This window comes from Tiliqua scincoides, chromosome 4, assembly GCF_035046505.1.
Source record: "Tiliqua scincoides isolate rTilSci1 chromosome 4, rTilSci1.hap2, whole genome shotgun sequence".
Taxonomy (NCBI): domain Eukaryota; kingdom Metazoa; phylum Chordata; class Lepidosauria; order Squamata; family Scincidae; genus Tiliqua; species Tiliqua scincoides.
The window spans coordinates 130895807-130917903 of record NC_089824.1 but is presented as its reverse complement, the minus strand read 5'-3'; the positions used below and the strand labels follow the sequence as shown (position 1 = coordinate 130917903).

Below are 22097 nucleotides of genomic sequence, written 5' to 3'. Positions count from 1 at the left end.
AGGGCTTCAGGGTTAAGGGAAGTTCAGTTGAAATCTCCCTCCTCCTGAATAAAGGAAGGATACAACTCAACACTGTATATTTATTCCACATGTGAATACAGTACACAAGAAAAAAAACAACCAGCGGAAATCCTAGTGATGCCCTGGAAAAGCTTTCATTAAAACAACTTCTTATAATGCTCAAGATGAATTTAAACCATTGCTTTCTCATGAGGAAACTACGAGAAAATATATACTCAATATCCAGGTACATAGGTTTATGTTCGGGGGGGGGCTCTTAAAGTCACAAGTACCCCCAGACAAAAGTCTAAAACCACAGAAATTGTAATAAAACAAAATTTATTAAAGAATAGAAAACAATCAATCAAAAAGTAGTGATACTGTAAAATATAATTAATCTTTAAAACCAACAAGCGTCAATATAAAGTTCTTTATGGATTTAGAATGACATGGGCAGCAATTCAGTTTTCTCTCCCATGGTCCTCAGAACCACAAATACAGGAACATGCTGTCTCATCAACTTTTTTTTTCAGATTATTCGCTACAAAAGTATTTTTGTTTGTTTTAAAGTCACTAGGAGTTTGATAATATGTTCTGATATTAGCCAAATAAACCTTCAAAGAGGATACAAGATTATTTAAAAATGAAAAATTGTGCATGCACAACATTAAGTCAAAAATCAAGCATTTTGCTCATACTGTATAACCTTTTCCCACATGACTTTTGGTGCCAACGTTTTGCTCTAGAAGAACATGGTTGTCTCTCTCATGGAGACTTTTGTTGTCCAGTATGGTCACTGTTAAGGCCACTTCTAACCTTGCTGAACAGCCCTGAATCTTTGTGTTACTGATCTGAAACTCTTCTCATCTTCTGACACCTGAGATTACTTCCATTCTTAGGACCTGTCCTTTCTCCCAATTCCTTTAATCTATGAGCACACAGAAAAAAAGAGTGTAAATCCTAACCTATCCTATGGATAAGCTTTGACTGATGCTATATTTTGAACCCAAAGACTTGAGGGAATTTCTAAACCGAAGAAAGTATCTTTATTTAAATTTTGTAAGCATTATTATTGGCAATAGTGACTTCCAATACAATTAATCACCTCTTCTATTATTGTACAGAAGGCAATTTTTTTCCCTTCCGTCTCAATGTTCTCATAGTTGCCTTGCCAGCCCCAACTATCACCAGGTATGAACTCACAGGGACAAATACAATAGATGCCATGATTGTAGCAGTAAAAAAAGACCCACTGTGATCACGGGAACTGCTGCAAGCCTTCTCTGTGTTCATCTGCTTCACACATTAGATTTATCCACACTAATGTGTGGGGACAACTCATGTGTAGGCATAAACCACTTTAGAAAACTCTGTTACATTCATTACATTTCATATAGAATACTGATCTATAATATCTTGATTCTATATTTTGATATCTAGCACCAAGAGTTCTCCAAAGTTAAGGCTACCAGGATACTTCAGAAATCCATTCTTCAAAACAGCTGCTTTGCAGGAGAAAAAGTGATTATCTATGACTCTTTACTCATAGACAAGTAGAGTTGGAAGGTACCCACGAGGTCACTAGACCAGCAGTCTACAAACTGGAGCCTCTATGGCGTGACCAGAACTTACTGTTCCAATAGGGAGGTTGCTATTATCACTGCCAATTTACCCCCATGTTTGCTCCACCCTGCCATGTCTGCCAGGAAATCTTGGTGCATAACCTGCTAGGGTAGCAGAACACAGACACAGTGGGGTGGAGCGAACACGGGGGAGGGCATCAGTGGCGACAATGGCAGCCACCCCAATGAATGAAAAGGCAGGGAGATGGATCTAGCCCGTGGGCTCCAGTTTGAGGCACCCTGATCTAGCCTAACCCCCTCCTTGTAGCAGGCTGTAGTCAAGCTATGCATTGGTTACAGGTTTTACAAACTGCTGTTGGATACTGCAGAGATCCCTTTAACCAAGAGCTACTTCACAGATTACAGAAATATCAGATGCATGCCTGCATACCACGTGTATTTGCAAGATTCACAGGAAGCTGCCTTTTACTGCATCAAACCACTGATCCATCTAATTCATGCTGTCAACACTGACTGGCAGCGTTTCAGATGGGAATTTTTCTCAGCCCTACCTGGAGGTGCTAGCGACTGAACCTGGAATCTTCTGCATGCAAAGCAGATGCTCTACTAAGCTATGGCCTCTGCACTGTAACATGCAAGAGCAATGCTATTTTTTTAAAATGTATGCACATTGTGTATACAGTATATGCTGCAGATAAAGTGTTACCCATAACAAGCGGGGTTAAGTATACGTGGTATGCAGGTATGTACCAGTTCATTTCAATAATTAATAACACCTCCTGAAAGAACTTTTTTAAGCAAAAAAGAAAAAGAAAGCACCATTAAGCAAGAAAAGTCATTCCCAAATATTTTAAGATAAGCATAAAGGCGTTTTATTTAAACATGATTTTTGCATTAGATGCATCAGAAACTTGCTAACATCCCTTTTGTTTTGTCAAAAAAAGGCCTGTTTCCAGTTAGGAATAAACTTTGACATGATTTATTTTCTACACAGCGGAATAGTTAAAAACAAAAAGCAAATAATGTCAGCTGCCTTCTTCCAGTAATGTCAGTGTAGAGCAGGGGTGCCCAAACCCCGGCCCGGGGGCCACTTGCAGCCCTTGGGGACTCCCAATCCGGCCCGCAGGGAGCCCTCAGTCTCCAATGAGACTCTGGCCCTCCAGAGGCTTGCTGGAGCCCATGCTGGCCTGTTGCAACTGCTCTCAGTGTGAGGGCAACTGTTCAACCTCTCGTGTGAGCTGTGGGATGAAGGCTCCCTCCACTGCTTGCTGTTTCATGTCTGTGATGCGGCAGTGGCAGTGAAGGAAAGGCTGGTCTTGCTTTGTGCAAGGCCTTTTATAGGCCTTGAGCTATTGCAAGACCTTCATTCATTCATATACGTTCCATCTCTAATATATTCATTTAAGTAAATTTATTCAAATTTGAAATGTAAATTAATACTTTTTTCCCTGGCCCCCAACAAAGTGTCAGAGAAATGATGTGGCCCACTTGCCAAAAAGTTTGGACACCCCTGGTGTAGAGGAATACAGCACATTTAACCATTGTCATTTACCAATCACCTTATCCAAGGCACCATACCATGACCTATGACAGCCAGTAGCCAAATAATATACAACTAAACAATGCAACTGAACAAAACATTACAAGTAATCAGTACGCCAACTATTGATCTGAAAGGCCTATAAAGTGAATTGTGAATTCTGAAATGTAGTTTTAAGGGCACTTGCTAGTTTCACTAGCTTGATAACTGTTCCAACATTAAACGCATGTGTCCACCCATTAGTCATCTTTACTTAAGATCCAGCAGCATGGAAGCAGGGTTCTCCAAGTAAGATTTCCACAAGTTAGAAAACCGGGCCATTGTTGCACCATCAATAATTCTGTGATCAGCAGACCAGCTCACATTCATTATCTGTGCTTCAAATACATCCCCATTATTGTTAAATCGAGGAAGGACCTAGAAATCAGGGAACAGAAGAATAGTGAACTATAGAGAAACTATGCATTAGGTAGGAAAATCCCCTAAAGTTAGTACCTACTATCCTGGATATGCAAGACTCCCTTCTGATCACTTCTATAAGCTGAAAGTTCCTCCTGAAACTCTGAAAAAAAATGCCCCAGACAGGTGCTCAGAAGATGGTTGGTTCTGAGATCTTTTCTAACACACACACACACACACACCCTTTCAAAACAATAAAATAGCTGGACAAGGTCTGACCTCAAAGCATGTGCAGAGTGCTTCTCTCACCACCGAACAACTGTAACCTCCTGTTATCCCACAGAGTTAAAATTAAGGAGAAACACAGGCTTACGTAGGGATATTTTGTGAACTTTTAGTTGAAAAGCGGTATATAAATATGGTTAATAATAATAATAATATTTTCCTGCAGAAAAAATACTGTCTTGATTTCCCTCCTCACAACATTCCTCATTCTAGCAGCCTAATCCATAAAATAAGTATTTTTTCCATCTTTTTAAAAACTACAAAAGCAAAAAACAATTTACCACAACAGCGGAAGAAAACATTTTTGGATGCTCATTTTTGGCTATGAAATTTATTATAAATTCAGGAGTAGATTGAGGACTGCCTCAATATGGACTTATGTTTATGTGACTTAGGGGCTTATCCTAAGCAGTGTGTGCAACTCACCACCAGTGCGCACTATCACAAATGTGTCATAAAGCACGTTTGCAGGGCTTAGTGCCAGCCAAGCAGCAGAGCTAGTCCAGCATGAGCCTGTGCTGGGACAGCGCCAGTGAGAGGCCAGCAAACCACCGCCAGGCACTCCTTCTGAAGTGCCTGGCGGCAGAGAGATAAGACAAGGGGAGGAGGCATTCTGGGGCAGGTGGAAGAAGGGAGCAGGGCAGGACCGATGGAGCTCAGCTCCGCCAGATCCGGAGCCCCATGTCAGGTTATGTGCCCCAATACGGGACTCCTTGATTCTGTGACGGCTAAAGAGCTGCCGCAGAATTGAGTGGCCCCATTGCGGGGCTACTTCCCTTCCCTGGGGGAAGGGGACGAGGAGCTGGTGGTGGCTGCCCGGCATACACAGGATAAATGCAGCAGCCATTTCGGCGCCACAGCACCCCACACACTGGGTAGCTCAGGATTGGGCTGCCCAAGAGCTGGAGGTGGGTGTAAGATATGATGAAGAGTATATTGTCAAAAGCCACTCATTCGGAAATCTGGGGCAGGTAAGAGTTGCTGCCAGGTAACCAATCAGGGATGTTTTGGGTTAGCAATTTTTCTCAACATTTACAAGGATAAACAAACATCCATTTTTCATTTTAAAAGGTATGCAGAATGCCAGCATATTTTAAAACAGTGAAAGATGCTTTGAAACCAATGCAAATTTTCATTAGGCAGATCTTCCTTTGTTATATTGTTGTAATTCAGAATTGACATACCTGTATCTTCCCCAAAGCTCCAATAGCTACTTCTGGGGGTAGGATCACTGGTTTGGTATAGGTACCACCAATCTGGGGGGGGGGGAACAACAGTAAATAATCATATTGAATTTTGAAAATCAGTCTAATTCTGGACAGTATTTGCACTGGGTAATCTTAAACTTAATATTGTTAAATACTGCATCCCTGTGGGTGAATGAATATGAGGTATAGGGCTCTTCCTGCCCTCCCTTCCCCCATACAGACTCAATGTAAGCACACAATGGCACTTTAATTCTTACTAGTGCACCTCTCATGTACCCATCCAGCTACTCCTTTCCCCGCACAGCTCAGCTTACAAGCTGCTCCCCCACCTCCCACAAAGAGATAGCTGAGGCCTTGGAATATAAACAGGTGCAATATTCTCACAGCTAGATTTTAAGTGCAACTTAACTCACTGTGCCAATGTTGGAGAGTGTGAAAGTTCCCCCTGTGAGGTCGTTTGTTCCCAGCTGGTTCGCAGACCCCAAGTTTTGTAGGCGGTTTAATTCCAACGCAACCTCAAACACGCTGCAGGCCTGAACACTTTTCACATTTGGAACAAGCAAGCCTTGTTCTGTATCCATAGCAACGCCAATGTTGTGAGAAGCCTAGAAAATATGTGCAGAGCAAAGAGTGATGCTCACTTCTTCATGCAAAGAAATTTTCAAAGTTATCGTTATTCCAGGAACAATACAGCACGAGATTTTTGCCTAAGACTTTGTCTTCCAGAAACATTCTGTCTCAGAAAATATGTGGCGCCTTTTTGTAAAGCAAATTCCTAATATCTTAAACACACAAAGAGTTAAAAAAAAGAAACAATCACAAACACACCAGATACACTGCAGAAATAAATGCACTGCTCCATATTTACTTCCTGCCTACAGATCAAACTCAGATGTACTGTGAGCATAAGGAAATACTAAACAAAGGTGGAGCATACTGGCTATTGAAGCTCTGGGGAGAAGTCATAGCTCATTGGCAGGCTACATGGCTTGCATGTAGAACAGTGGTGCTCAAATGTGCGCCTTGTGCAAGCCTGGAATGTGGCCTCATCCGGACCACATCCGGGCACTCTGCTCAGGTGCGGCACAAAGTCCTTCTCTTTCAGAGGACAGGGATGCTCTGGGCAGTCGTATCGTCTGCCCAGTGTCCCAGAAGGCCACATGACAGGACATCTGGGCAGACGCGACTACCCAGAGAGCCCTGTCTTCCAAAAGAGGACTTTGCACAGCACCCAAGTGGATCCGAAAGGTTTGCTCGCTGGGCGGACAGATCTGTGTGAATGCCTGATCTGGCCCCCGGGCCACAGTTTGTGCAGCTCTGATGTAGAAGATGCCAGGCTCACTCCTCAGCCTCTCTAATTCAAAAAAGGTTCCAGATAGAAGGTACAGTACTGTGAAAAGCTCCGGCCTGTGTCTACCTGGGAGACTTGCCGCTGCCAATCACAGTGGTGGGCTACAGTGACCCATGGTCAGACTCAGTATAAAGTAGCTTCATATACAACAGGAATGCTTTCCATATTATATACAAACCTTGTACGTGATGTTTTGGCAGTTTTCATCCACAGAAGCATTAAGAATAGGATAGTGTAATAAGCCTAAAGAAGCTGCCTGTTAAAAATAAAAGACAACCATATTACTACTACTACTACTAGCAAAAGCAGGATGCCATACACTAACCTTGGGGAGGGGTTATAGCTCACTGGAACAGCACCTGCTTTGAACACAGAAGGTCCCAGGTTCAATTCCCACATCTCCAGAGAGAACAAAGAAAACCCCCAAGAGCTGCTGCAAGACAGCACTGACAAACTGAGCTAGATGGAGCTAGATGACTGTGTCACACCGACTCAGTACAAGGCAGATTCCTACACTGAGTGCACCACAGAGTATCAAAACCTGCTCTTCGCACATGTGTTCAAAGTCAAGTTCCTCATTAAGTAAATGTGCTTAGAAGATTAATTTCCTCTATTTGTGGCACAAAAACGGACACTTTATATGATCTAACAAGAAAGCAGAACATAAAACTATTGCATTCTGACAGAAGACCATGACACCGCATGATTTTGCAGACTTGTCAAGTACTTTGATAAATATGACAGAATTTAAAATATTACATTAGTTCCCTTTCATAGATAAACATAAATGAAAAAATAAAAAGAAACATTTTGTCAGAGTAAGAACCTGTATTAGAACTGGGTTGTCCAACAATTAAACCACTTTAGTTCATTAATTATCTGGCTTTACATTTATTACATGTCAACCTGGTTGCATAATACTTTCCAAACTTTAATACAGGTGCATTTAATTGCAGCCAAAAGTGAGAGATATCATTACTTTGCAAGCTCAGGCTGTAATTCTATGTACTTGGCAGTAAGCCTTACTGAACTCAGCAGGACTAATTTAGGGCGCAATCCTAATCCCTTATGTCAGTGCTTTCCAGCACTGACATAAGGGCAATGCAGCTCTGAGGTAAGGGAACAAACATTCCCTTATTTTGAGGAGGCCTCCGTGAGTGATACCCAACTGCAGGATGCAGCACATGTCCCATTGCTGGAAAGTACTGGCATAAGGACTGCGCCCTTATAAGGAAAAATGCATAGGGATGAGTCTGTGAAAGTGTAGATTCGTTTATTTTTGTCTTTTCATTTCCTGTTCTTGCGGCACACCAGAATCATAACAGTCCCAAAAAAATAAACACATCCTCAACCACGTTGCTCAATCGGCTTGAGCTTTAGCTGCCGAAACTAAAATTAAAGCTTCCAGCCCTACCAATAAGATGGAAACTGATTTTTCCAAGTAAACAGATAAGAACCTGATATTAGGATGCCAACATGCTGTAATAGTTGAAAAGGAAGCATGACACTCTTATTGAGGGTACTACTAATTTAGAGTTTTGGTGATATGCCTAGACGTCTTAACAGGTTATTTAGAATAAGCCAAGTGCTCGACCCAGCTTCCGTATGGAGAGCAAGTACTGAAATGATTTCTGGCTCAAGTGTCTGCTGGATGTCTACTGAAAGCCAGCATCAATCAGAAGCACGTGTGATATTCAGGGCTGGCTCCAGAGGGCAGCATGCTGGAACAGCTGTGAGTTTCCAAGGATAACCTGGGTTGGGTGGGAGTTTGGAGGAAGCTGGGAAAAACCAAACATCATTTTGTGGTCCCCTAAGTCTTAGGCTTATTCTTGCTCTGAACTGAGAGAACCAGTTCCTAAATAAGTAAAGGTCGACTCACATCAGGTTAAAATAATAAAATATAAAACAAAACAGATTAACAATAAAATAAGCAAGTGAATACCTACGAACACAATTTATTATGTCATTAGTCTTAGGCATGTACAATGTAACATGCCTCCTCCTTCCATGTGGTTAACAACATGGAAACAAGTCCCATTGAAATGAACTTATCTTCTAGGTAAGGTTATATCTTTAAGGCTACAATACTATCCACACTAATCTGGGAATAAGCTCCATTGACTATAAAGGGGCTTACTTCTGAGTAGACATGCCTAGGATTGGGCTCTTAGACTATATCAGCCCCCTAGCTTGTTGTGTAATCTGCCAATTAAGAAGCAAATTAGCATTTTCACTGTATGTATGCTGTACAATTTCTCCATAGCTTCCTGGTCTGATGCCTAGATTTGAAATAACTGTGGAGGAATACATGTGAAACTTGTTACATGTAATACAAATTAATTTTGCATTCAAATACCATATTTCTATGTATATTCTCCTCCCTCCCCCACTGTTTGTTTATCCACATATACTCCTCTGTGCATATAAATGTTATGGCAAAAGCATCTCAGTGTTTCCTGAAAAATCTGAACACACTTCATGGTTCTGTGTCACAAAATGCAACTACAAGGCTAGAATGCAAACTTTTGTATTACACAATGGTTATGCCTCACCTTTATAAAGAAGGGCATGAAGGAGAGGTTAACTCCCCGCGCTTGTGCTACAGGTTTCAATTCCTCTCTCAACTGGACGAGCTGCGTGAGATCAATCTCATCGCAATAACCAAAATGAGGAATTTTCAAAGCAGCCGTCATGGTCTTCACCATTGCCTTGTGAAAACCTGGAAAACAGAAAACAAAAAAAAAAATTTAAACTTTTGAAAATGTTACATTAAAAAAATTTCTGATTTCTTTCCTTGCATTCCACCTTCCTACAACTGAACAGTTAAAATACTGCCTTAAGGAGCTATGATAATAACACTGGCCTATAAAAAGGTTTTACCCTTGTCACGGATACTTCATTACCTGGTGAAGTGTAGGCTGAGGATAGCACCTAACCTCTGCAAGATTGGGGGACCTAGTGGTATGTATGGTTCACACTGAAGACAGTTGGATCTGAATAGTTTTCTAACAGCTTTGGGAGATTTCCCTGCTACTAGGGTCGGTGATTTACCTATCGCTCTGGTTGACTTCTGAGATGGGAAAATGGCCAGAGCAGTGGATGAAATCGTTCCTTTGCGACCTTGGCTGGGTTGCAGTGTCCGGTCGGCTCCTTGGTTTATCGAGGAGCTTCAGGTGAGGAAATGGCTCAACAGGCATCTACAGTGGTGTTGGAGGAAGATGTGGGATGCATCTGGCAGAACTCAGGCAAGATTACAACTCAGTGCCTTCTCCACAGCAGTGATAGCAGCTAAGGAGGTTCTCTGCTGCCATTGCGGCTATAGAATGTCATCCAATGGAGATGTTCTGCGTGGTCCAGAAACTGCTTGACATAACACTGGAGGAGAATCAGGGAGATTCTCCTCATGTCTGAAGTGACTCTTTCACAAAGCATTTTGCGAAAAAGGTCACTCAGATTTGACTCAGCTTGGACTCCACATTGAAAGAGTATATGAATATCCCTCAGGCAACTGTCTGTATAGTTATTTGGGATTCTTTACAGCTTGAGGACATGGAAAGGATTTTCTAGTGTGCAAGACCTGCTGTGGTCCTCGGCACCTTACACCAAAAAAAGCATTAACTGAGTTTCAGTGTGTATGTATGTGGAAATATAGTATGAAGAAACATGTTTTACTTTTTCATTACAATATATATATATTTAATCATGCTATTATATGTATATTAGCCTTTTTTTTTTTTTTTTACCTGATAAGGCCTCTGTTTTATCTTTTCCTGAAATTACTACAGGTTTGGAAATGGGCACAGGAATTTTAGGAATCTTTTCCTTTGGCTTGCCTGGCGTAGGCTCCAATTTCGGTGAAGGTGGGATAATTTCAGGTTTTGGTGACAGGGGTAAAATAGCTCCTGTCTGCTTCGCCAAGTAATTGAGAATGTCCTCTTTGAGGATACGGTTATCCTTTCCTGTTCCAACAACTTCGCTCAGTTTAATCTGAAAGAGAGACAGCAAGCTAAAGAACCCTGGATACAGAACACCAGGGGCAAAGCCCCTTTTCACTAAACTGAAAGTAAGAAAATACAAGGTAAGAAAATACGTTACGAGGCAGGACAGTCAAATAAGGAGACATGCAGCTATGGAAATACTTACATGGCATTAATGAGCACTGAATCAGAACATCAGTTTAGTGCAGAGCTTCAAAAGTCCGGCCTGTGGGCCATATCTGGGGTGTGGGAAAGCCCTGTACTCTGTGAGCGGAGCTTACAGTTCCACCTCTGCACCGTGTTCATTCCTAGTAAATCTGGGCACCAGGACGCTCTGGGCAGTCATGCCTGCCCGGATGTCCTGTTGCATGGCCTTCTGGGAATCCAGGCAACAGATGCATTTGCCCAGAGTGCCCTGGCACCTAGATCTACTAGGAATGAATACGATGTGAAGGTGGAATGCTAAGCTCCGGTCCAAACAGGGACTGCTTTCCTGAAGGATAGCAGTTGCGCGTTTGGTGACCACTGGTCTCGTGGGTGGTCTGGAAGCACCTCTTCCAAGGAGTTCAGGGTACGTACATAATTTTGTCCCTGTCCCCATTTCATTCCAACAATTCTGTGAAGATAGTTGATGTTGAGATACAGTGACTGGTCCAAGGTAATTCACTGAGCTTTAGGAGTATTTAAACCACTGGTTCCCAACCTGTGGTCCATGGTGGTTCGTGAGACCCAGAGAAGTGGTCCGCGAGGTCTCAGGAAAAAAAAATCATCTTCGATCACTTCCAGTGTCTCACTGAGCAAACAACCTCTCAGAAACCACCAAAGAGGGAGGAGAATGGACTACCCACAGCCACTGAAGTGTCAGCTGTGGCTGTGGGTGGTTCCATTCTCCTTTCTCTCTGATAGTCTGATAGTCACTCTGATTGGGGGAGTGCTTGGGAGATGGACTAGCAGAGACAACACAGACTAAACCATCTACAGAGCATTATGGTCCATAATGATTCCAATTTTTGCCTCAGTGGTCTGCAGGCTCATAAAGGTTGGGAACCACTGATTTAAACCAAGGTCTCCCTAGTCCTGGTATAACACCCTTACCACACTGCTTCCAGACATGATGCTGCTGGATTGCTGAAGCTAAATGTGCATGGGTCATCAGTTACTTGGAAAGGAAACCACTGTGACCATCACATAATGTATCCAACCTTGTATGGCCTCTCCATCTATACTAACTCCCAGCAACCCTGCAGAATTTGAGATCATTTAGTGTGTGGTAGAAGGAGCTTATGATAAGCCCAACCTACAACACAGGATGCTCAGAAGCTGCAAAGAAGCAGGATTTTCTGGAAGTCCCAGTAATTATCTTGCTGCATTACTAGGGAGGAAGGAAAAGCATCCCTTTCCATCATAAGAACATAAGAAGGGGCCCGCTGGACCCAGCCATAGGCCCATCTAGTCCAGCTTCCTGTATTTCACAGTGGCCCATCACAAAGAAGTTGTCAAATCCTACCACATATCAGTACTCTCTGACTCTTTATTACAGTAGTTCCCAAATTTTGAGGGAGTTTTACTCCCTCAGTAAGTCTTTGTGGAGGAGGGGCAAGGGCAGTGATGTGATCCCCTGGGTCGCATTGCTCAAGGGGGCGAAGGGGGGGTGCTTGCACTTAATTTACAGAGTAAATGCTGCAGAAGGTGCAGGGAGCCCTGTGCAGCTATCCGCAGGGCTCCCCGAGGCTTGGAATGTTCAAATAGAGACATCGCAAAGCACTTCTGGTTTCCAGGAGGTGCTTTGCAATGTCTCCGTTTGAACATTCCAAGCCTCAGGGAGCCCGGCAGAGGGCTGTACAGGGCTCCCTGCACCTCCTGCAGCCCTAACTACATAAATGTAAGTGCAAGCAGCCCCCCATCGCCCCCCATTAGGAATGTGATCCTGAAGATCGCTTCTCTGCCTGCCTTAAAGAGGCAGGGGAAGCTTTACACGAACTGGTGGGTTGCGACCCACCAGTTTGAGAACCACTGCTTTATTAGGTGAGTATACTCTTTCTGTAGGAAAGGTATTTTGTCTCTCAGCTCTTATATTTTCCTGAAAAGATGCATATGAGATCTACTGTAGGAAGGCCTCCTTCAGTACAAAACACACTCACATTGTTTTCCATGGCCAGGCGCCGAACAGCAGGGGTTGCCAAGGTTTTGTGGCCTTTGATCTCCTGATGCGTGTGTTCTTCATGGGACACAGCAGGTGTCTCCACAACATCCTCTTCGGGAGTGACATCTGCTGATAGGACCAAAAAAGGGGGTCAACTGTAATACGCAGTATAACAACATTGCCAAGAGTGCAATGTGTCTAATGTTAAAAATGAATGCAAAACAGCTTTCACCTTAACCATTTCTGCCCAGCCCACAGGTGCACCCATTTGATCCCTGTTGCATATATGCAATGTTGGGCAGAAATGGCTTAAGCATGTTTTAAATCTGGTGTTACGTGCATGTCTACATCCTACTATGTCCAATACAACTCACTCTCAGGTAAGTGTGCACAGGATAGTAATAATAATACTAGCCACAGTATAGTAGTAATAATAGTAGCCACAGATGACAGTATGCTTTCTCCATACCCACCCCCACAGTGAAGGGTCTTCTGCAGCTACACAGTTAAGTGTGAATCAGCCATTTGCCAGCCAAGTAAAGCCTCTGGCTAGGATTCAAAGAACTATACACTTAGTTCTATGCACCTTGGGTCTGTGTTTCTCTGACAGTGAACCCCTAGCTATATCATATTCTATACCAAACTGCTTTTGAAGTAATTTACAGAATAGTCTAGGGATGCACTGTTTGAAGTTTTAATTAGTTCATTCTCAATGGCATGATTGGTGTATCTTGTTTTGTTATTGTAACTGGAAAACAAAAAAAAATTGAAGAATAAAAGTGTAAAGGAAAAAAATTCTACTAGATGCCCAAGTCCTTAGATGCAGCTAAAATAGCTCTTTGGATCCTGGTCTCTGTTCCCAAAATAACCAAGTGATTCAGAGCCCAGATCTATCCAACTGTCCAGTACTGATCCAGCTGTGAAAGAGGCATGTGCTGCAGCCTGCAGAGGGGAGGCATGTGCTGCAGCCTCATAGGGGTATGGGTATGTTTGTTTCCTTACCTCAAGGCTATATTGCAGCTGCATTGATGCTGGAAAGTTGGTTAGAATTGGGCCCTCAATCACTAAACATAAGATAGAGAAGCGCAGAAAATGTTAGTTTTATTTTTGCACTGCCTAATGAAGATCCTCAGGCAACTGGAAGGCTTGTAGAGCATTCTGAGACAAGCACTGGTTTAATAAGCTTTTCTTTTTAATCCATGTTTTACCTAGCCATGTTTAATTTCAAGAGACCAACATAGTCCAGCACCCTGATGCAGTGATGAAAATTAGTTAAAATTACCTTTCAAGGCAGCTGTTTCTATATCCACCAGGGGCTTCCCCACATAGGCAATTTCGTCTAAGTTATAATGGAGTTTTCTAATTACACCATCATATCGACTGGTGATAGTGACAGAGGCTTTATCACTTTGTACTTCACAGATGCTGTCAAACTGAGATACTGCGTCACCTTCTTTTACATACCTATCAGAAAAGAAAGACTGCATAACAATCAAGCAATGAATGTTCAATGAACTTAAGGTTTCGTGTGTCTTTACAGGAGAAATAATGGGTTCCCTGTGCTCAACAGTTTTCCAGTGGCCATTCTTATTTTATTACTGTGCAATTTCATTCTAATTTGATGGCATTCATCGTTTTTATAAGTTGCTTTTGACTGCTTTAGAAAAGCAGGCTAAAAATCCTTAAAATAATTTTCTATATATTAGTATTTATTGCTTTTTAAATCAAGTCATATCAGGCTCAAATAAAGAATTCTCTTCCCTATCCCCAGTACTAACAAAAGTATTTCATTAACAATTCGTTTTAATTTCCCCAAATTTTTTTTAAAAAATCAGTTCAATAAAAGGTCTGTTTTTGATAAGCTTCATGTGCCATATTTTATGTAACTCCGCAAGTAACATCATCAGGCAGGAAAATTTTTAACAATCCTAGGTTGCAATCTTACCCACACTTACCCAGGAGTAAGTTCCATTTACTAGCATGGTTAAAAACATATACATAGTAGACCAGGGGTGTCAAACCTGTCTCATCCCAAGGGCCAAACAGCATTCAAGATGCCTGCTGAGGGCTGGAAGTGGTCATTAGGCAGAAAGTGATGTCATTATTCAAGATATGGGACAGACCGTTTTAGAAACACTGAGATACAAATTTACTTACCATTCTTTCACAGTCACCTCTGTGATTCCTTCTCCAATATCAGAGAGCTTGAACTGGACAATTTGGCCACTAGAAACTTGGGGGATAAAAAAACAACAATGCAAATGTAAAATTACAGTAGAACTTCTTGATAATAACTAAACTTACCTCATGTGTGAATGAGCTCTAAGTATAAAAATTGTTTGTGTTCTTACGAAATTACAGTATAAAATAACAGAGAGACAGAAAGCTACGAAAGCAGCAACAATTGCTAACTGGGTGCATAACAAAATTGGAAATTTGACTTCTGGAATACCTACGTACAACAGGACTTATAAAGATGGCTGAGAACAGAATGGATAACTGTTCTTGGCTTGCTGAATCTGTCCCTGTAATTTTATATCAGGAGTGTTCGCAAAGCTAAAAAAAAAAGACAAAACTAGGTGGTAGGCTCTTAAACTGCAGTACTTTTTGTGCAGCCTAATCCTATGCATATAAATCTTACTGTATTCAGTGGGGTTTGCTCCATCATAAGCAAGCACAGGATTACAACCTAGTGAGCTTCACAGTTTTAGAAGAATTTTGTGCACTTCAGAAATCTGAACACCTAACAGAAGCTTCTCAAAGATAAAGAGATATATCTTTCCCTCGTCACCTGTTTGAGGCATGCAAAGATTACACAAATAATTTAGATGTGAAAGAAACTTACCAACACTTGTTCGGAACAATCGGAGTTGATGGCGATACCTCCATGCATACTTGTCAAACCCACATATGTATTTTGCTTTCAGCAAACGAAAACTACCATACAATCGAATATGGCGAACGCAGAGCTAGGGAGGGACAGAGATACCAAATGTTAGGCAGAAATGCTAATGAAATAATTGACTTGGTCAGATTACCAAGAATGAGCCTGTCCAAGCCTGCTTTCTCCCCCACCCACTCCCAAGAGGAGGAAATTGACATCTTCTGCTTTCTGTTTCAAACTAGCCACAGTTCTCTGTGACTTCTGAGCTCAGAGAAGATAACCTGTTGTTTGTTAACATCCTGGGAAATCAGACCATGATTCTAACAAACCACAGTTCCCCCAAATTTGTACATAACAGGAAACTGCAATTAATTCAGAAATGAAAGCAGATACTTTTGATCATTTCCTTGTACATGCGGAGGAGAGGGGACTTTGGGGCTTATGCCTGCAGACCCTCCTGGTTCACATTATTGTCTCAGTTAGGTCCTTTTTTTTATTTGCCTAGCCTGCCAAAGCCAAAATCTTTACCTCCAAAAGAGTTTTGAGTAGAAACATAATTTGCATTGATTATTAATGTTTTGCGCCAGAAGGCAGATATTGACAAACAAGGTGCTGACTGGAAGAACAAACACCTACTTTTGTTCAAAAACGGGGGGGGGGGGGGTTATCTAGTACAGTGTTTCTCAAACTACAGTCTCATCAAGTGGGTCATGAGCCAATTTCAGGTGGGTCCCCACTCATTTCAAAATTTTATTTTTAATATATTAGACTGATGCTACCACGGTGTGTAACTGCATTTGGGGAAATGTTACAGATCTGTACTTTGAACAGGTTACTATGTATATGCTTTTAACAATGATAGTAAATGGGACTTACACCTGGGTAAGTGTGGGTAGGATTGCAGTCTGGGATTACTAAAAATTTTCTTGCTTGATGATGTCACTTCTGGTCATGACATCACTTCCAGTGGGTCCTGACAGATTCTCATTTTAAAAAGTGTGTCCTGGTGCTAAAAGTTTGAGAATCAATGACCTAGTATAAAATGTTTATATGCTAAAACCCATGATTTCAACCTGTTGTACCAACAAAGTCACACCAGACCACAAGAGGCTCTAAATCCACAAATACAAAAGGCCAAAACCTACACCTGTTCAAAACTGATTAAAGAAAAACCAGGAACTAACTGTGATTCCCACCACAGAGCTATTATTATTATTTATCCTTTCACTGACATTAATCAATGAACTGAGATTAGCCAAACAATATTACAATTGTTATAGTCCACCCTGAAGCATGAGGGAACGATAAGAGGCTTAAAACTAACTGAGCAGGTGCAAACAGTTTTGCAAATTCAAGGTTTCAAATTTTAACTCCAAACCAAGTGCATGCATATAGAATAAGCAATGCAACATAAATTGCAGTTAAATCAATACACAGTGGAGTCTTACATGTTTACTCAGATATGTCCCACTGCATTCCATGGAGCTTACTCCCAGATCAATGTACACAGGAGTGTGCTGTCAGTGAAAGTTTGCTGGCTTGGCCACTTTTATGAATTACTCTTTTCCATCATGAATGGAATGGAATCTAACAATCACCTGACAATGCCAGACTAGGGTACACCAATGGGCGGTGGGTACATTGAAGTGAGCCCACAAACAGTAGGAGAATCTAACACACAACACTGGTCTGGAGGCAAAGAACGCAGGTTGATAGCTAAAGCAAAGTACATTTGATCCCGAGCTGTGTTTAATGGTAGATTCCTTAGGAATGATATACATAAGCTGCTCTGATATCTTCATGCAGTGAATAAGCATGATCATACACACATTGGTTAATGTAACCCAGGGGTGCCCAAACCCCGGCTCTGGGGCCACATGCGGCCCTCTAGGCTTCTCAATGCGGCCCTCAGGGTGCCCCCAGTCTCCAATGAGCTTCTGGCCCTCCAGAGATTTGTTGGAGCCTGCACTGGCCCAATGCAACTGCTCTCAGCGTGAGAGCGACTGTTTGACCTTTTGCGTGAGCTGTGGGATGAGGGTTCCCTCCACTGCTTGCTGTTTCATGTCTGTGATGCAGCAGAGGCGGCAAAGGAAAGGCCAGTCTTGCTTTGTGCAAGGCCTTTTATAGGCCTTGAGCTATTGCAAGACCTTCATTCATTCATATAAGTTCATCTTTAATATATTCATTTATGTAAACTTATGCAAATTTATTCAAATTTTAAATGTAAATTAATTCTTTTTTTCCCCGGCCCCCGACACAGTGTCAGACAGATGATGTGGCCCTCCTGCCAAAAACTTTGGACACCCCTGATGTAACCAATATTTTAACCACTATTTTGAGCTGCATAATCAGAGAAGAAAATGCAGAGAATTGATGGGAATTTGGTCTTTTCCTCTGATCAACATGTGGGGTAATATTCTAAAGCTTCAATCTTTGTTTCATGTTTGCCTATGCGTATGTTCACTGTACTGTATATACTGCAGTGCAATTTGCAGGTAAACACACATAGGATTCTGTTGCATTTGCGTTTGGATTGCAAGTATGGGATCAGAGAAAAATAGTCACTGTATATTATTATTATTATTAATAATAATAATAACAGTATTTATATACTGCTTTTCAATGGAAAGTTCACAAAGCGGTTTACAGAGAAAATCAAACAAACAACTAATGGCTCCCTGTCCCAGAAGGGCTCACAATCTAAAAGGATGCAAAAGAACACCAGCAGACAGCCACTAGAAAAGACAGTGCTGGGGTGAGGAGGGCCAGTTACTCTTCCCCCGCTAAATAAAAGAAGAGCACCACTTAAAAAGTGCCTCTTACCCAGTTAGCAGGGGTATATCTAGATGAACTAACCCCATACACCTCCTTAGAGATCATGTTGTACAAGGAGTCCAAGGCGATAAAAGAGAACCAGAAAGGGTGGTGGATTCTGGTCAAAGACACACTAACAGCCACATCCTATCCAATTTTCCAGTGCCAGTGCAACTGTGCCAATGGGGCATGCACTGCATCTTGTGGTGGGGCAGCAGTCACAGAGGCCTCCTTAAGGTATGGGAACATATGTTCCCTTACCTTGGGGTTGCATTGTGGCTGCACCGGTGCTAGAAAATTGGATAGGATTGGGCTCTAAGAATGGCTATTTCTTCAGGAAACACAGATATGGCTGAAGGCAAACCCAGTTGTCAGAGAATCATGAAGAAAATAATGGAATTAGAAAGGTGCAGCTTCAAGTTTAGTTTGCATCAGCCATGTGACTTCCAGTCAAGGACATTTCAGCACAGGTGTGCTGAACACTACAAAGCCAAGGTTAGGAAAGTGATTCAGGAAGAGATTTAATGCTGTGCATGCAAAATCACACCACTGCCATGTATATTGATTCACACAGACGGAGTACCACTCCTCAGGTCTACATTCACAATCATCCACCCCATTAGAATCCCCATTTCACCCACAAATAGGCATTGCAAGGGTATAAGACATACACTTTTTAAAAATCACCCTAGCATTCGACAAAGTGAACAAGCACAACTAATCTGTATTAAACACTCTTGTGTACACATCTAATGGTGACCTAGGCAAGGGGAATATAAGAACTGCTTCGTTAGATTACACCAAGATCCTTCTAACCTAGTACCCGTGTTTCCCCGAAAATAAGACACTGTCTTATTTTTTTATTTTTTGGGCTCAAAAAAAAAACCCCACTAGGTCTTATTTTCAGGGCAGGTCTTAATTTTTTTCAGAAGTCAGTCCCTTTATAGTTAATGGGACTTACTCCCTGGAAGGTGTGGAGAGAGTGTCCCGCAGCACCCAGGAGGATGCCTGCCTGCCTATCTACTCAGAAGTCAGTCCCTTTATAGTTAATGGAACTTACTCCCTGGAAAGTGTGGAGAGCCTCAGAGCCCGATAGGCAGGGTTGCCTTGCTTGCTGCTTCCCACCTCAGCTCCTCCTCAGCGTCCTCTGCCCAAGGTAGCATAGCATGCACTTTCTAGGTGGTGTGCATGGGAGTTCAGCGTTCCCGTTGTTCACCTGCCCCCGCCCGAGGACCCCTTCTGCCCACCCCCTGTCCCGGCCCTGATCACAACTAGGTCTTATTTTCAGGGTAGGTCTTATATTTCAGCAATTCTCAAAAAACACACTAGGTCTTATTTTCAGGGTAGGTCTTATTTTCAAGGAAACAGGGTATTGAATTTTGCTCCAAGCATCAGCCAAATACTGTACCTCTAGAACTGTGATTTTCAACCTTTTGCACCTCACGGCACACTGACAAGGTGCAAAAATTGTCAAAGCATACCATTGGTTTTTTGACAACTGGCAAGACACATCATACTGCTGGCTCAAATCCCCCAATGGCCCTAAATTAAACTTCCCCCAAACTCCTGCAGCACACCTGCAGACCATTCATTCATACCAATGCGCCATGGCACACCAGTTGAAAACCGCTGCTCTAGAAGCTCACAAGGTGCTTGAAACCAATGGCCACTGACAGCTGCCTTCCTCTGCACATGACTACATTAAGTAGTCATAGCTGCTGATAAGCTTCTCATCCACGAATCTGTTCAATCTTTTTAAATAACCACCTTCAAGAACATGCACATAGGGTCCTTTAGCCCAGTGGCTCTGGAGTAGTGAGACTAGTGTCAGAGACGATCTTCCACCTGCAGCAGAATGTGGGCATAACATAGTACCAACTAGATCAGCGTTTCTCAACGTTTATCCTCCACTGTACCACCTCACATGGTCCACATATCTGAAGTACCACTGGAAGTATCTGGTGATGACATCTGGGTTGGGAGGCCAGATGTGACATGACAAACATGAGTAAGAGGCTCAGATTGGACGGGAGGGCTTTTTCGAGCACAGAAAAGCATGCTTTGGAGCTCTGCCCACCAAGTCAAGCCTCCTACCACTGTTTGTTGAGTTGTGTTTCTGGTCTTGCTGCTGGGCAGCAGGTATCCAGGGGTCCTGCGTGTACCACCACACACAACCTCAAGTACCACCTGTGGTACATGCACCACTGGTTATGAAACCAGTACATGGTACATGAAACACTAGGCTAGATATTTATGGAGGGCAGCAGGCAGGGTACAGATGGGGAGTGAAGGAATCATAATTTCTTTGGTGACATCGAGTCAAGTTGTCATCGCTGGTTACAGATTCCTGTAACCTCTCATGACTAAGGGAGGGAATGAGGACAACCACATCATCTGAAGGCATGCGAGCAGAGACACTCCCTGACCCTCCAAGTCGACTGACAGCCCAATCCTATGCATGTCTATTCAGAAGTAAACTCCAATGAATTCAATGGGGCTTACACCCAGGAAAGTGTGCATAGGATTGCAGCTGCAGTCCTAGCCACACTTACCTGGGAGTAAGCCTCATTGGCTATAATGGGACTTACTTCTGAGTAGACATGCCTAGGAGTGGGCTCTGACTGTCTTATCTGTGGACTATTTGGAATGCACACAGGACCCACTGCACCGGTTTCTTCCCCCCCCCCTTCTCATGCGTGTCACTCCAAGGGCCACCTCCATCCCCTTACCAGCTGCCCCGCGGCCCGATAACAGCTTCTCAATGCGATCGCCGACGCCATCTTACTCCGGAAAGAAGGATGCCCACGACTCCGCACCCCTCCCCCTTGACAGCCAATCGGATGACACGGTCCTTCCGCAGCAGCCAATGAGATGATAGAAGGCCGGCGAGGCCCCTCTGGACCTTGGCAGCGTCCAATGAGTCGCGGGGGAAAGAGGCGTTCTGTTTAGGTAGCAGAACGCTCACCTGGACGGACGCCTCTGTCCGTCCAGGTGAGCGCACGCGCACGCCCGCATAGAACTCTTAGGCAGGCTGGTGTGTGGGAATTCGAAAGGTCTGTGTCTGTAGCAACCGAGTAGTGTTCAAAGTGCCTGCAGCACAGTTCCATGCATTGTGTTCAATGGGGCTTGCTCCCAGGAAAGTGTGGAAAGGATTGCAGCCCTGGTTTGTGATGGCATGAACTCTCTGAAGTCCCAGAGGACATCCACGCACACTGAGTGTTAGGACAGATAAGAACATAAGAACATAAGAACAGCCCCACTGGATCAGGCCATAGGCCCATCTAGTCCAGCTTCCTGTATCTCACAGCGGCCCACCAAATGCCCCAGGGAGCACACCAGATAACAAAAGACTTGCATCCTGGTGCCCTCCCTTGCATCTGATATAGCCCATTTCTAAAATCAGGAGGTTGCGCATACACATCATGGCTTGTACCCCATAATGGATTTGTCCTCCAGAAACTTGTCCAATCCCCTTTTAAAGGCATCTAGGGTAGACGCCAGCACCACATCCTGTGGCAAGGAGTTCCACAGACCGACCACACGCTGAGTAAAGAAATATTTTCTTTTGTCTGTCCTAACCCGCCCAACACTCAATTTTAGTGGATGTCCCCTGGTTCTGGTATTATGTGAGAGTGTAAAGAGCATCTGCCTATCCACTCTGTCCATCCCCTGCATAATTTTGTATGTCTCAATCATGTCCCCCCTCAGGCGTCTCTTTTCTAGGCTGAAGAGGCCCAAACGCCGTAGCCTTTCCTCATAAGGAAGGTGCCCCAGCCCCGTAATCATCTTAGTTGCTCTCTTTTGCACCTTTTCCATTTCCGCTATGTCTTTTTTGAGATGCGGCGACCAGAATTGGACAAAATACTCTAGGTGTGGCCTTACCATAGATTTGTACAACAGCATTATAATACTA

At 43.0% G+C, this 22097-nt stretch overlaps 1 protein-coding gene across 3 annotated transcripts; it reads right to left on the bottom strand.

Moving 5' to 3' along the window:
- Window positions 1-322: 322 nt before the first annotated feature.
- On the bottom strand, window positions 323-20980 carry DBT (dihydrolipoamide branched chain transacylase E2). 3 transcript variants are annotated; one of them, XM_066626361.1, is made up of 11 exons: window positions 20914-20980; window positions 15332-15455; window positions 14644-14719; window positions 13769-13950; window positions 12485-12615; window positions 10110-10353; window positions 8919-9085; window positions 6545-6622; window positions 5429-5620; window positions 4992-5063; window positions 323-3540 (listed from the first exon to the last, which is right to left on the bottom strand). In XM_066626361.1, exons 1-11 carry the CDS (start codon window positions 20962-20964, stop codon window positions 3373-3375), a joined length of 1485 nt encoding a protein of 494 aa, XP_066482458.1. In that variant the 5' UTR covers window positions 20965-20980; the 3' UTR covers window positions 323-3372. The 3 variants fall into 3 exon arrangements, with proteins under 3 accessions (XP_066482458.1, XP_066482459.1, XP_066482460.1); XM_066626362.1 differs by having other exon boundaries at window positions 12485-12612; XM_066626363.1 differs by lacking the exons at window positions 15332-15455; window positions 20914-20980 and adding an exon at window positions 14943-14963.
- Window positions 20981-22097: the final 1117 nt, after the last annotated feature.